Raw genomic sequence first — 15,367 nt, 5'->3', positions numbered from 1 at the left:
TAGATTCTAAAATCTCTTACAAAATAGCACAGGCGATTCATATAGTGTATAGAATTATAGAAGTAGTAATGTAGAAAACATCTATAGCTCCAAACTGGTTTAACTACTGCACTTGCACATTGGAAACTCTTTGTGTTGTGGGCTTGTTACCACCGAATGCCGTCCCCATCCTGCCATCACCACTCCCACTTCACTGATTTTTGTTTACAAGGCCTTTCTGTTGCTCATTACTGCTTGACATTGTTCATTCCAGCGCTGCCTCATCTTCACAAGGCCAAACAGTCAGAGCAGCTACCTCTAACTAACAGCCAGTCATCCAGGCAAGGCTGCACTGATTAGACAGCTCACTAGTGTCAGTCCGTCTTCTGAGAGTGGCCACAAGGCTCTTTCTTTAAATCTGTCTTTTTTGTCATCTCTTGTGCATCCTTTCTTTTTCTACCACATCAGAGCTGTTGTTTCTGCTAATGAATTATCTCTTGATTTTAACACATCAGAGCTTCAACCTGACAGCAGTAGGTAGTGACATTTAGCATTTGATTATCTCATATCTGATGTCATTAAGAATGCTCACACACTAACAGGCAGACAAACTGTTATATGAGGAATAAAATTGTTGCACGTCTTTGCATCTTACTGAACTGTGCTTTTATATTCCATGCTGTAGCTAACACACTTGACATTTTCTCAATTAATAAGTCATATAAATAAAAATGACAGAGAACATTATCAAAACAATCACCAAACCCCAACATCACCAACTATCTTGTTTTGACCAACTGTATGGAACCCAAAAATATTCATTTTACTATTTAAGGAAAAGAAAAGAAGCAAATGATTATAATCAACATGGAACTAGTTTTTTGTTACAAAAAAAATTCATCCTTAGTAGTTGCCAATTGTCTGTTGATATGCCAATAGATGATACAGTCTCTCGTAATAATCTGCTTTATCTAGTATCTGCAGTGTGAAGAAGTCTCCAACAGTGTTTCCAGCATTAGTGCTTTACAGTCAAAGCCTTTCTACAGCATCACTTTAACAGGCATGAAATCAAATTTGCCATGTTTGCACTGGCTGATCTGATGCTCTTAGTCTGGCTCCTGAATGGCTGTTGGCATGTAAATTGACTGAGAAGCAGGTCTGTTTTAAGAAGTAGCTGAAGGAGCATCATATACTTGCTATATGCAACTGTGCTTCCGTGTGTGCACATTCAACAAGTTGGACCACAATCCTCAGATAGCAGTTGATGGAACTGTAGTACTGAGCTGTTTCTGTCATATGGGTCTGCTGTATCAAGGGGAAAGAAAAGCATGCAGCAATAAATATGTTATAGTGCCGCAGTATCTTTCCACAGATAAACACCCTCCTGCCAGCACCGTTAAGTAATGCAAGGCTCCTCAAGGCATTGTCACATACCCAGGCAGCTCTGATAGACAAACCTCTCCTCTCCTTTTCTCAACCAGTTTCTCTCCAATCATTCCCTCCCCTTGCTTTAAAGAAACAAGTAGGCCAAAAGTAGGAAGCCCTGTCTGTGCTTTAAAGCACAACAAAAAGAACTGAGTAATTTGATCCTGTAGAGTATCTGGGGTTTCACACTGCACAGGGTTGTGGGGGAGATCTGCTCTTGAAAAACAGCCTCCCAGCCTCTGTTTTGTCAGTGATTCCCAAGAAAGGGTTTTCTCTGCCTGCTCATTATTTCTTCCTCATGTTTGTGCTTATTCAGCAATGCTGATTTTGCACATCCCTGGAGGATAAGAGGGTTTTTCCTGATAGCCTCTGGTAGTGAGTAGTGGGGTCTGTCATACAGGGGGAATTCACCACATTAACGCTGAAACCTGTTCACATAGCCTGTGGGTGGGTTTTAAGAGCTAAGTCTCAGCTCTTAGATAGAGAAACTCTACCAGGGAAAGGGTGTTTAAGTTTCAAGCCAGCAATGGTTTTTTGTTTTTGTTTTTTTTGTTGTTTTTCTCCACTACGTCACCAAAGGAAGAGAGCTCATTTGATCCGCTGCCATTTTCCCTTGGTTTGGATGTGTGTGCAGCTGGTGTTGTAAACGAAGGGTGGGCTCATTTTCCCCTCTCTTTATTTGTGTAGAGTGGGAGAGCTTGGAAAGCACATAAGTGTGGAGTTTAATTCCCAAAAGCTAATGGTTGTTTTTTCCATCATGCACCTTTTTATCTGTTATTTTCTGTTAGTATAATCTACATGCTTGAATGTGACAATGGTAATTGGAATATTTTCCATGCTTTTAGTATTGTTTCCATGTTCCTTTACTGCTATGCTCTTGACATTTTAAGACCCTTGCTTTATGTTGGTTGTGCAAGCAACAGCATGAATTAGTTTTCTACAACTATTTTATTTATTTTATTTTTTTTGGTTAAGCCTCCCCAACCTGCTTCACTGTCAACTGTAACAACCAGCAAATGCTGTAGCTAAATTAGCAAACAGATTGCTTTGCTGAGACTTAAGCTGTCCACTGTTACCCAATCCAAGAGATATGACTCCTATTCAGCTTCCTAGAGTCACTGTTAATGCTTTACTGTGCGTCTTTGTCAGAACATGCTTAACCTGACACCTAACAGGTGCTTTGACATAATAGTTCATGTAGTAAGGTTATATTGCTTTTTAAGTGTGGTGAACCAATAGCCATTATATAGTTTGCTTTTTTCTTAAATAATGGAAATATGAGATTGCTGTCTATGCTTCAAATTCCTTCAGTAGTATGAAGTTGAATATAAACATACATGGACCAAAAGAAGGTGTACATTTCAAACTTTCATGAAACGACCTTTTGTCATTCATAGGGCTCTGCACTGATCTTGAGATGGACTGCAGTTTTCCATTGAATAATGCATTTTGCAGTGTATTGTACAAGTGAATTTGGGGGTGGTATGAAGTGGATGAATTGGCTTGAATTTGCATGCACAAGCTTCACTTGCCCATTTTTACTGTCAGGCAGCATAAGAGCACTTACAAAATATCACACAGAATATTGTGAAGTGTATTTGTGCAGAGGGCTTGTCAGTATGCTGAATACACATGTCTTGTGTTCATTTCTGACACAACACTGCTGTTTCTTCTTCTCCTTTTTTTTCTTTTAGTCCAGACACACCCTGGTACCTGTGAGTTTCATGTCATAGGAGTTAATCAAGGATGCTGACTGGACATGTAATTAAAACCATTGTAAAGATTCAAGAGTGCTACACCGATTTGACAAGTAAGAGTGGCACAGGATGCCTTCAAGCCTGCGCAGATGGTGTATGATCAAGTACAGGAACTCAGTTATGTTTTCCTCTGTCATCCTCAACAGTATTTTCACACCAAGTCCCACGGCTTCACAGATTACACTTTTCCTGTGTGAACTTTTGGCAGCACAGAGTTTGACAGCATTAGAATAAGTTGAAGGATGTCCTGAGCAACTGCTTGCTTTTGTTGGGAGTTCTGGTTTGTTGCTGTGGCCATTTCATCAATTAGACCAAAAATTGTCTTTCCCACTATTCCAGTTTCAATGGTTAGCACATGAAATGTCTTCTTTAGCTGCTGTTGGGAAGAGTGCTGATAAAGAGAAGATTTAATGAACACACAGGCCAAAACCATGTATTTGCCGTAAGCAGTCTCATCATCTCGTCTGTCTAAACGTGGCCTTTACAGCTGCCCATTTTTAGTTAGTCTTTACCCTTTGAGGTATGAGAGTGTCCACAGATCAGACAGTGGCTAATACAGCTTTATCCAGCCAGACGTGTGTAACAGGCTCAGTCATTTGTGTACAGATTGTGGTGTGTGTGTGTGTGTGTGTACATGTATAATATTACATACACACTGTGTGAACAACAACCCTCTGCTCTCTCTTGCTGTCAGTTTCTCTGAAAAAAAAGCAGATCAGATCCTGATGTCTGTCCCCATTATCTCCACGAAGGAGGCCTGACAAACTGAGGTGGGAACCACAACAGGGTGCAGCCAGACTGAATGGGGGTGGGAGTGACATTAGCATGAGAAAGCCCTCATCCTCAGCACTCTCTTCCTCTTCACATTGTCTGCCTCGTGTCTCTAGGCTCAGTCGCAGGAAAAGTCACTTCCCTAAAGAGATGTCATTCCCTTTAGCTAGGCTGTACTTCAGTTCCTTAGCAAGCAAACTTACAACAGCCAAAATCAGATTTCCTTTCTTGAAAAAAGTTTTAAATAATTAATTATAATTCTGGGATATAGCCCGAGCATTTTTGTAACATTATGTGCTGTTTGTCTCACCTAGTAAGAAATCTGATGAATGTGATGTCTGGCATTTTACCACATTGCGTTGTTGCATTGGCAGTTTTTTAACACTGTGAACCCACTCAAGAGGGATGAAAAACATGACCATGCAAGCTTTATCCATTGTGCTGCAAATAAAAGAAAAAGCACTTGCCAAGATGCACAAGTGGTCACTGCATCACCAAATGTCCAGCACTATTTTAAAGGGTTAGACAAATCGTTTTTCTCCAGTGCTCTGACTGAGTGTAGTACATCACCTGTTTTGCTTATGAGCAGAGTCAAAGAGATGGAGGAAGAGGTTCAATTATGTCTGAAGCAGTTTTTTGTTGTAAACATCTAAAATCAACAGAAATCTTTTTTCTGCATAAGTGGACTACAGCATCAGACACTGCTGATTGGCCCCTGATAATTATGCACTTCAGGTCAGAAAAGGGTGAAGTTTTGTTACTGATACTTTCCAGGGGAGTTTGCTGTTACCTTATTCCTTTTCTCTTTTAAAGTTCCTCTACAGCTGACAGCATTGTAGTCTGGATCCTGTATTTACTCATCAAATATTAGGAGACACACTGTAGAGAAAGGATTAGAGTGGGAGACATATAGTGTAGCTAAATGACTAAACTGCTTCCTGACAACTGTGCACTCCAGTCTTGGCAGGACTGTGGGAGTCAGATGACAACGCAGGACTCTGTCTTTATTGTGGAGGGTTTCTTTTTTATTTATTTATTTTTTATAAACCAAAACATGGGAAGATTTCACCAGATAGTGTCCTCTCTACTATAAATCTCTGTGAAAATCTGGACATCGAAATCTAAAAAAATAAAAATAAAAAAAAAAGAGAGAGGCAGAATGTGGTGCTAACTTTCTCATTTTCTCTCTCTTCTTATTCCCACCCCGCTACTCCCTCGTTCTCTTCCTCCCTCTGTGGGTGTTTGGTACACTAAGTGCTGCGTGATTGCCAGGGCCATGAGGTGGTACAATCGACGGGGGCGTCAACAGCCCTCAGCCAAATGTCCTTGCTTCCCCAAGTGGTTATTCTGGCTGTGTTTTGGTCAAGTGACAGTGGAATCAGCATTTTCCAGTCAGATAGTGGCATTTAATAACAATGCTGCATGACAACATGATGGTGGAATTTCCATAACAGCCCCTGTCTTATTCATACATAGAAACATTTGTCATGATATAACATCACGCAAGGTCACCATATCTGGATTGCCTAGCAGTAAAAGTGCTTATGTGTGTGCTTTGGTGTCGGCTGCACAAACAATTTTTTTTATTGCACCTAACAGCCTGTTAACAGTGACAAATACTATATAGAAGGACCTGTGGGGTAGTGTGGGTGAGTTTGCTTTTCATGACCTATGGCTGATTGAAAAATCAAATATTTCTTTGTGGGAGCCATGTGGATCTCAAAGCCCAGATTTTGCCATAGTTGTTTGTTTTGGTCAGAGTAGGAGCCTGCAGTTCGTACCACATCTAATCTTTTACAGAATTTAACTTTAGCTGTAACTAGTGATTAATTTTGTTATTAGTTAATCTGCTGGAAGTAACCAGTCTTAATTTTGAAAAGATAGTAACTTGATAATCAAATTTGTCACCTGGTAATTTTCTGGTGATTGACTGATTAGTTGTTTTACTGCTACACTGAGCCAGTAGATTCTAGTTTTTTGAAAGTCTAAAGAAGCAAGAGTAATGGACTAGATCATTCCCCAGCTGAAAGATTTTAAAGTGGAGTTTAGTTTATTCAGACATTATACACCACAAGACCAGTGTCTTCATACAAACATAATATTTAAGAGAAACTGCTATCTTTGAATCCTATGAGAAGTATGTTAGTGTGGACTGTCTGTATGAGCTTTGATGTGATCTAAGCTGGACACTTAAATACTTTTATCAGAAAACGTGAGGACTGTTTAGAGTTGCTTACTCTAGAGGGATTGACATCCCGTTGGATTGTAACTGAGTGCATCATACACAGCTTTACTTTTAAATAATTATTATAACTATTAGCCATAAGTGTAGGAAATAATGTTTTATCAAAGTGCTACAGGCTGTGATGCTGTTTTAAAACTGCCTGGATGTTGTCAGCTGCTTTGATGTGGTGCTGAGCTGCAATTCTTGTCAGGGCGTTGCTGAAAGTGAGAGCTGTGTAGGTTGGGTATCATTTACACACGTTTGTCAAAATCACTATGAGGGACTGCTGAATGCAAATGCAGGTGTTTTTGTACTACTCAGCAATGCAGAAAAACTCATTTTCCACTGCAGGAAGACATTCAGTCGCATTTGTCTTCTGTAAATTAAGAGGCATATTTGGGAATGAAAAGCAGAACATAGGCATGAGATGTAACAAAGGTGGATTATTATTATTAGTATATATGTAAAAGAAGATTTTGTTTTTAAAATTATAGTAGGTTTCTGAAACACCTCCATGAGTTGGCCTGAATAGATGCTGGTGTCTTTATTCATCATGCACATTTCTCTGTGTTGTTGATCATGATTCATCAACAAGTTATTAATTAAAGCTGTTTCTGATCAACAGTTTTAAGGCCTTATAGTTGTGCCCACTCCTTTTGGCACAGATTTTACCATATTGAAACACAAATCCTGTGGGAATTGAACACTTGAGCTTCAGTGTCCTTGGTTGTGATTGTGATCGGTTCACACTTGCACTTGGTACATCTCTCATATCCAAATGGTAAATATGTACATGTATCTGTAGCCAGCGGCAGTTAGCTTAGCTTGGCATAAGGGCTGGAAACAGCCAGCGTAGCTCTGTCCAAGGGTAACAAAACCTGCCTGTCAGCACCACCTTTGCATTATTAAAATAAATGAGATACTGTGTTAAGTGAGCTAATCTGCTTATAGACTGTTTTTCAGATCATTAATAATTTTTCAAGGCTACAGTAAATGTAACTTTGACATTTTTTTCTTCCTGCCATTAGTGGTCAGTTTGCTGTGGTCAGAAGATGTCGGCGCAGGAGTACAGGTTTGGAGTATGCTGCCAAATTCATCAAGAAACGGCGCAGCAAGTCCAGTCGACGAGGGGTGACGAGGGAGGACATCGAGCGTGAGGTGAACATCCTGAAAGAGATCCAGCACCCAAACATCATCACTCTGCATGAAGTCTTTGAAAACAAAGCAGAAGTCATCCTGATTTTAGAGCTGTGAGTAACTTTGTCTTCTTCTACTTCTGCACCACACCGGGGCAATTTGAGATTGTAGATTTTAATCCAGAATTATAAGACAATGGTTAGTTACAATTTTACATTTAAACAATGAAGTAAAACAAGAATAATAAATAAATACAAGTTTCATATCCTAAAATATTTTGAAAAACATCAGAAACAGAAAAATATTGCAAGCAGATTTTTTGATAATTGACAATGGCAGCAGAGGATGAATCATCATTTTCTAAATGTTGCGGTTTTGAAAGTATAAAAGGTTCAAATAAATTTGGTTGGAGTGTTTAAGAATCAGGTAGTTCTCTCTTAAAGCTGAAAACGCACACTAAAAGGGAACTCCACTGATTTATTTCGGCACTTTCATAAAGTTGATGGACTCACAACAGACATATTTTTATAAAATGGCCAAAATCTCTATAGCAGAGGCCTGACATATAGCCCCTTGTTTGAGCTAAGATCCAAAAATTAGACACACATTAGATCCCAAATGTCTTTCCAACTTCACATCTTCAAATTATAGAACATTAAAGATTTTAGGTCTTAGCCAAGACAAAAATTGCAGATGTCAATAGCGTTACTTTGTCAAAGATTGAAAAACTCCCCTTAGAGCCACATCAGACACTTTACAACTTAGGCAAAGTCACTGTCCTCATGATGAATAAACTGGATATGTGTAGTGGCACCTCATAGAGCAACTATAAAAATGTTTTGTTGAATAGTTTTCAAAAATAAAATACTTATTGCAATGTGATAGTCTTTATAGTAACCAACAGACTGTACTGTGGCTGTGACCTGTTCAAAGTGTTGTGCACAAAGCCACTTTTTTTTTTAAACTGAGCACCAGTTAAACCAGTTTTACCAGATTACATGGAACTCTAAACATGGTAAGAACATTTATGTTTACTTTAAAAGTATCCTGCTGACACACTTATTCAGAACAGACGAGCAGAGAAGACTGCACCTCATTCAATAGGTGACCTTAGAGCCACCAGTGAAATGTTAAAAGCTGCAGTTACTTAAAACCTTCCAGACAAATAATTTCTTATGATAAAATAGCAAGGAACATATAACAAACACAAAACCAGTCCAGGCTTACAGTAGTGTGCATGAATAATTAGTCACTGGATCATTTCCAGCTCAGTATATTAAACTGGTAGAGCAGGTCACTGTGGCTAGAAATACTAGTGGAGGATTCTGAATGATGTACAACCTTCCAGTGAATGCCAGCAGTACAAAAATGACCTTACTCCACAATTTTGACTGACGTTTTAGAGGACACAGAGATAAAGCCAGATAAATGGCTGTATGATCCTGACATACTGTGAAACGAGCAGCAGTGAACTTATAAATACAGGCTGTTTGTTTTTTAAGCAGTAAAAACATGAAAAACCACTCCTGTTTCAATGTAACATCCCATGCAATCAGTTACCAGAGTACATTTTTCAATTAATATATATATAAATTCCTAGTGTAAATAATTATACAGCAGCTTGGTCCACTTTCCAGCTGTTTTTGTGGAGTGTCATGTGACACTGGCTTCACTGGCTTGTCTATTTGTGAGCATGTTGATGAACCTGCAAAACAGCCTAAATAAAAAGTACAGGATTGCCCTTATGAGTAGGTGGAAAGGTTGAGACAATAATGTATTATGTGTGTAGTATTTGACACATTTGAATATCACAAAAAGCAAAACATGCTGAAGTAAATGCAATTGAAGCTAAAGTGGTTTATGTGAATAAATCCAGTTTTAACAAAGTTTCTTTAGATCAGGTTTCAGCTGTAGATTTATCAATTGTCCCATTACGGATGACCCATCAATAATGTTTTCTGTTGAATAATCAAATCAGTTTGGTTTTAAGTTGGAAGAATAAACCCAGATGAACTGACTATAAGATGCCTTTGAGCAAGTCATATAAACAGTAGCTGGAGTCCACCTATTATGTTGTTTTGCTTCATCTAACACCTCCACTTCACACACTATCTCACACATTAAAGCTTTGCTCTCACTGATCATATTCCTCACTTTCCACATTACACTGTTTAATTGTGTCAAAGCTAAATTTAAAAATAGGGTTTTGTGTAAATAAGCTCTTGCAGGGCTCCCTTTTTGTCAGACCTGCTGAGGTGGTTTGTGACAAGGGAAATAGATGCTAAATAGATCTTTCAGTTTCCACACTAGTGTTTTGGTTTTTGTTTGGACTTGCTACAGTTCTCCTGTGGATTTAGGTACTGTCTTCAAACACAAAAAGAACAAGGGGTCCCTTTTAAAAAGCAAAATGTGAAGTCCCTTCACGGGGTCCTGATGTCAGTATGAATGGAGTCAGTCTGGGATCACATGAAGTGACAAACTAAATTCACACAACAGTGGCAGATTTTCTGATATGTTTGAGAACAACCTACCTGCCCAGTACCTTGAAGCACAGTTTTAAAGTCAAAGGATGGTCCTACTGAATATTGATCTTTTTTTTCTGTTTACTGCAGTTTGTATGAAGTTAACTGATGAATTAAAAACTATTCTTGGTACTACTTTGAAAGCATCTTCACTTTACTTCACTGGGAAGTATGGTACGTTTGTACCATACTGTATGATAACTTAACACACTAACATAACACATTTAGATGATAAATTATTATATGTTGTGCCTTTTGTCCTCTACATTATCTTCTTCTGCATCATGGGTAAACACAGCCTTGACACCGACTGCCCTTTGACCTTAAACATTAACCAACCTGTATGAGAATAGACTAAGGTGGCAGGTTTTTGTAGAAATCGTTTGTACTTGTCTGAATACGCTACACCCTGTTAACCACTGAAGCCTGATGAAGTAAACATCCTAGTTATACAGCGGTTGTTTTTTGGGAGGAGGGGGTTCAAAGTCTCAGCTGTGCAACTGGTCTGGTGTTTCCTCCCTGAAGGGTGGAACAGTGTGTGTTTGTAGGTTTCTGTTCCTGTTGAACAATTTAAGAACGCATTTGTTGTTGGTAGTTTTTACACAGCAGCCTTAAAATAAACTTTATTTTGGTAAAATTATATTTTATAAAAAAACAAAACTATGGTAGTAATGGTTTAAGTAAATAGTGGTTGTAAAAAATATTTTTCATTCATTCATCTGTGTCTGTGATGTGAGTCAGTTTAATTTGGTACCCTGTGAAACAAGCACTTGTTTGTATGTGCAGATGGCTGCATGAACGCTGGAAAAGCATGGCTGTAATTACAGTTATCTGTGCTCTTCCTCTGTCCTCTCCTTCTCTGTCACAGACTTTCACATTATCATCCACAATAAATCCTCCACTCTCCTCACATCTCTCTTTGCTACTCCCTGTCACTACCAGTGTCAATAATTAATTAATAAGCACTGAATCACACTGATTTTATTAAATTATCTTCAGTTCTGATGTCAAATGAACCCAATTAGACCTTTATAAGCCTCTTGGTAGGGATCAACAAGAGTTGAAGTTGATAATAGATCTTAATAGGATTTTCTAAGAAACTATATTTTTCATGTTATATGAAATCTTCAATAAAAGCAAGCTGATTTTCAGAGCCTTTCTGTTATACAGAAAGTTTTGGATTTTCTTTTTCATACATGTGTAAATAAACTTTATTAGATTTGGGTTTTAGACTCTTAGTCCAACAAAGCAAGACATTTTGAAATATTATCTCGGGATGTGGAATATTTTAACAGAATTTTTTTTTCTTTTTCTGTTGTACATTTTATAGAAAAAACTATTCATGGACTTATTAAGAATATAAGCCACAGATGACTCAATAATAACTCTTTTAATATTTTGTCAAAGACTTACCCAGACTCCAGACTGGTCAGGATCAGTATTTGCAATGGTATTTAGTCCCAATATTTTATTTTAATTTTTGAACCATAATTATGTGGATTTTGAATAAAGGTATGGAATCAATTTGAAAAATATGTGAATTTTTTTTTTTTTTTTTTTGTGATGTTTACCTATTTAATTTTTACCTTTACCTTGATTATCATTGTTGCAAAGTCTGTCTTTTTGTGTGTTATTTCAAAATGGCATACTGATTAAGTAACAAAAGAAAAACTTCAGATCCTGCAGTCATGTTTCCAATTCTGGGGCATGTTCCTTTTTCCCCTTTGTTGTTTTTTGATGGAGGCTTTTTATTATTTAAACAAGGCGTGAAGCAGTTTATTGAGAACAGCGCTGGTTAAAATGTACTATGGATGTGTAAATTAGTTGGGCTCAAATGCACCAGGATGATTAGATTACATGAGCTCAGCTCTGTTAAGCAGGGATTTGTATCTGCCCCTGATCTGAGAGATCTCACATTTTAATTCTCTCCCTCCCTCTCTCTGTCTCATCCAGCGTGGCCGGTGGCGAACTCTTCGACTTCCTTGCAGAAAAGGAGTCGCTGAGTGAGGAGGAGGCCACTCAGTTCCTTAAGCAGATCCTGGATGGAGTCTTCTACCTGCACTCCAAGCAAATCGCTCACTTTGACCTTAAGGTACTACAGCAATTAGAACTGATAAAGTCGTGTCAGTTGAGTTTTTGAAGCATCAGATTAGCAAGTGTTTGGGATCTTGTACATTTTGCCACCTTGCATTTTACTGAGTGTTGACTATTAATATTCTTTCATCATTAAAAGACAAAGAACAGCAAAAATACCAAATGTTTGCAGGTTTTAGCTTTTGTTTCGCCAGTGATCTTTGTTCTAATAGCTTTGTAAATTTCAGTTTGGTCTCTTGGAAATGATACTCACAATTTTCACAGTTAATGATATGTATACTAGCATTTACTGTTTATTTGGGCCACACAAATACATTTGTGAATTTGTTCTTCATAGGGTGTTTGTTTCACAAAGTTCAACACATGCAAATAGGACTTTTCAAGCGATTACACTTGGTAATGGCCTCAAAATGAGAATCAAAACAGAAGTGTACACTTTAAAAATGGAGAGTTTCACCCTTTTCATGATTGTGATTATTCCATGAAAACGCTGAGGACACAGCAGATGATGGCAGTGGTTCGATGTCATTTTGCTTTCGGACAACACATTTGGATATTTTCTTTGAAGAGGTTCCTCCTACACAGACACATTCAAAACAAAAACGCCAACATTTATTATTCTTATCAGAGGTCACATAAAGACTAATTACTATGACTAATCTGTTTTTGGAGTCTGTCCTTTTTATTATGCAGTGTGGGCAGTTTAAACGCGTGAGGATGAAACGGCAAAGGTCACTCCCAGCACTACAGCTCAGATACATAAAGTGTGACGTTCTTGAACAATGAATTACCTCAGTGTTCAGCGTATTTTTTTTTTTTTTTTAAATTATGTTCCAAGCGTTCTTTACTTAAATCACAATCATTATTATAGATTAGTTGTCCACTTAAAAGGCAATAAAAGGCTTCTTCAGAATAAACAGCCCAGAATGACTCTTACACTTGTAGATCAGCGTTCACAAATCATGCATCAGGACATTCGGCCTCCAGTCCTACAGAAAATAACCTCTGTGCCCAGCCAGGCACTTGTGATCAATGCCAGAGCTTTTACGAACCACTGCAGCCCCCGCTTTAGATATTAGCTACTGTTATTCACTGTCTAGCAGTGACTCAGCTTAAGGTTTCATTTGTTCAGTCGGCCTTCAGCTATATTCCACGTCAAATTGTTGAAGTTCACTTTCTTTATTTGCTATTCTGTTATTGTCTTTTTTCTTCATGTTTGATGTCATTAAACATTTTGGCAGTTTTAATTCAGGGCTGTTTCTATAGCTTTATATGTCAATATTGTGCAGCTTTGTACTGGTGCTGACATTTGGAGTCAGAAATAAGGACCACAAATGTCCTTTCTGACCTTTTTAAACAGCAAATGATTATGCAAATGACAAGGATTCTCTTTTTAGAGTCACATCAGTTCTGCGGCAACCATATTAGTGTCAATCAATGTACTTATTATGCACAAGAGCCAAATATGTTGGCCAGGGCAGAGTAATAATGTATAACTCGTCACAATTCGTGGAACTGTTGTGCAGAGGAATGTGGTGGAACATATTTTTGCTGTCAGAAAAATGGCCATACTGCTGAAATTCCCCTTTGCTCTGGTTATACAGTTGATGAACTTAAAGACTTAGTAACCAACATTTAATATAATTCTCCTTCACTCCTGCATAAACATAAATGTGTCGATGTTTATAGAGCAGAGACTAAAACCTAGAAGCTTAGCTGGAGCTTGATTGTATTTTCTCATCGCCTCCTGTTTCCACTGCTGCCCACAGCCAATCTGTTCCTGTTCCTTCCCAGACTAGAGCCTCAAGCTAGGCTCATAGTCAGGCTGAAAGCTGAAAGGACAAAGTTTGGAGGGAAGATGGGTTAATCTAAAAGACACATTAAGACCTTAAGAATGTCCTGTTTTTTTTGTTGTTTGTCTTTGCTTTAAGCACATCTTCACTGTCCTTTCTCCCACTTCCTCGAGAGGTTTTCTCATGTTTTGCATGGGATTTCCATGCTGATGAGCCTCCTTCCTGCCAGACTGTTTCTGGTTTTGTGTCAGACTCTGCTATTGAAGTCCCCATCCTATACTGATGATTAAAGTTTTATTTCTAGTCTCTTTTTGACTAGAAAATACTTATCTTATACTTATACTTTATACTTAAAATATCAATATTTGCCCTGTTGTTTGTTAGTATCACATCTGTGAAAGTGTTGAAATGTCTCCCTGTCTCTTCTTCATTTTCTAGTTTCATCCTTTTAACTGTCTCTCTTTGTCTTCCTTTTTAGCCGGAGAACATTATGCTGCTGAACCGCTCAGTGCCTCACCCACGCATCAAGCTCATTGACTTTGGCCTGGCTCACAAGATTGATTTTGGCAATGATTTTAAAAACATTTTTGGAACTCCAGAATTTGTAGGTGGGTATGCATGTTTTTGGCTGCATGTTGCTGTGTATGTTGTTTTAAAGGTGCATTTTTGTCCTTTATCTTCTCTTATTTTATCGTTTGGCATTTAGCTGTTTTCTACTGTACACACACTCACCGCACTGCCCTGTTTTTCTGGCTTTATCCCAGGGGCTGCATATTATGAGAGTAGGTGCCAAATGAGCCATAGGGACTAAGTGAGGGAGACCTGATAATAGACTGGAGATTATCAGAACAACTCCTTAATGCCAGCAGAAAGATACAAACAAGTGGCTCTGCCACATCTCACCAGCCTATCTCTTTGCCCAGGGTGTTTGCAAACCTCTGTCTGCTCCAAAGCCAGTGCCCACTACCTGCAGGTCAAAACCAGGGAGGCATCAGTGTAAAAAAAAAAATACAGATCAAATGGCAGAAAGACAAAATCATTTGGATAGTTGCTCCTAGAAACCAGGCCTAGCTGCTATAAGATTTTTACAAAAATGATGATCAGGAAAAAAACATCATAAATTCTGTGGGAATATATAAATATATTTTGCATTTCCAGTATTTGGGTTTGTAGTTGTACACCAGAGGATTTTAAAACTGAAGTGTATCTTTAGAGGTGGGGCTGCATGTGGGACAGGTGTGTGCTGGTGTTGTTAAAGCAAAGGGAAAAATCACTGAAAACCTCTGGTAGTTTGCCTCTGCTGCAATAACTGAAAGTGCTGTGACATTGCAGGATGTTAATGTACAGGAGGAAATTAACGTACTTTACATTTTCTCACACCTGATTTCTGCACTTTGTGTCAAATAATAAGAGTATCAAGTAAGAGTCATGTCAAATAAATCCGAACACAAACATGAGACCTACTCTTTATTTTTAGATCCAGTGTGACATATGCTTCCTAATGGTCTCATTATAGTCACTGTGAATAAAAATCTACAAATTTTATTTAATCAACACGTCAAACAGAAACGGTGAAACCCCTGGAATGTGATAACATTCTCAATCACAATTCATCACAAGATAAAGATGAAAGAAGAAAATATTAATTAAATTGGTAGAGTTAAG

At 38.2% G+C, this 15,367-nt stretch overlaps 1 protein-coding gene across 1 annotated transcript in view; it reads left to right on the top strand.

Annotated features, from left to right (window-relative positions):
• dapk1 (death-associated protein kinase 1) overlaps window positions 1-15,367 on the top strand; it is a 61,793-nt gene that overhangs the window by 17,145 nt on the left and 29,281 nt on the right. The window contains exons 3-5 of the mRNA XM_026322300.1: window positions 7,185-7,406; window positions 11,769-11,907; window positions 14,181-14,310. Of these exons, the coding sequence (XP_026178085.1) occupies window positions 7,185-7,406; window positions 11,769-11,907; window positions 14,181-14,310 (491 nt within the window). The remainder of the gene's footprint in view (window positions 1-7,184; window positions 7,407-11,768; window positions 11,908-14,180; window positions 14,311-15,367) is intronic.

The sequence above is a fragment of the Mastacembelus armatus genome, chromosome 9, assembly GCF_900324485.2.
Source record: "Mastacembelus armatus chromosome 9, fMasArm1.2, whole genome shotgun sequence".
NCBI lineage: Eukaryota > Metazoa > Chordata > Actinopteri > Synbranchiformes > Mastacembelidae > Mastacembelus > Mastacembelus armatus.
The sequence above is the reverse complement of the archived record's forward strand: the minus strand, read 5'-3'. Positions and strand labels throughout refer to the sequence as shown.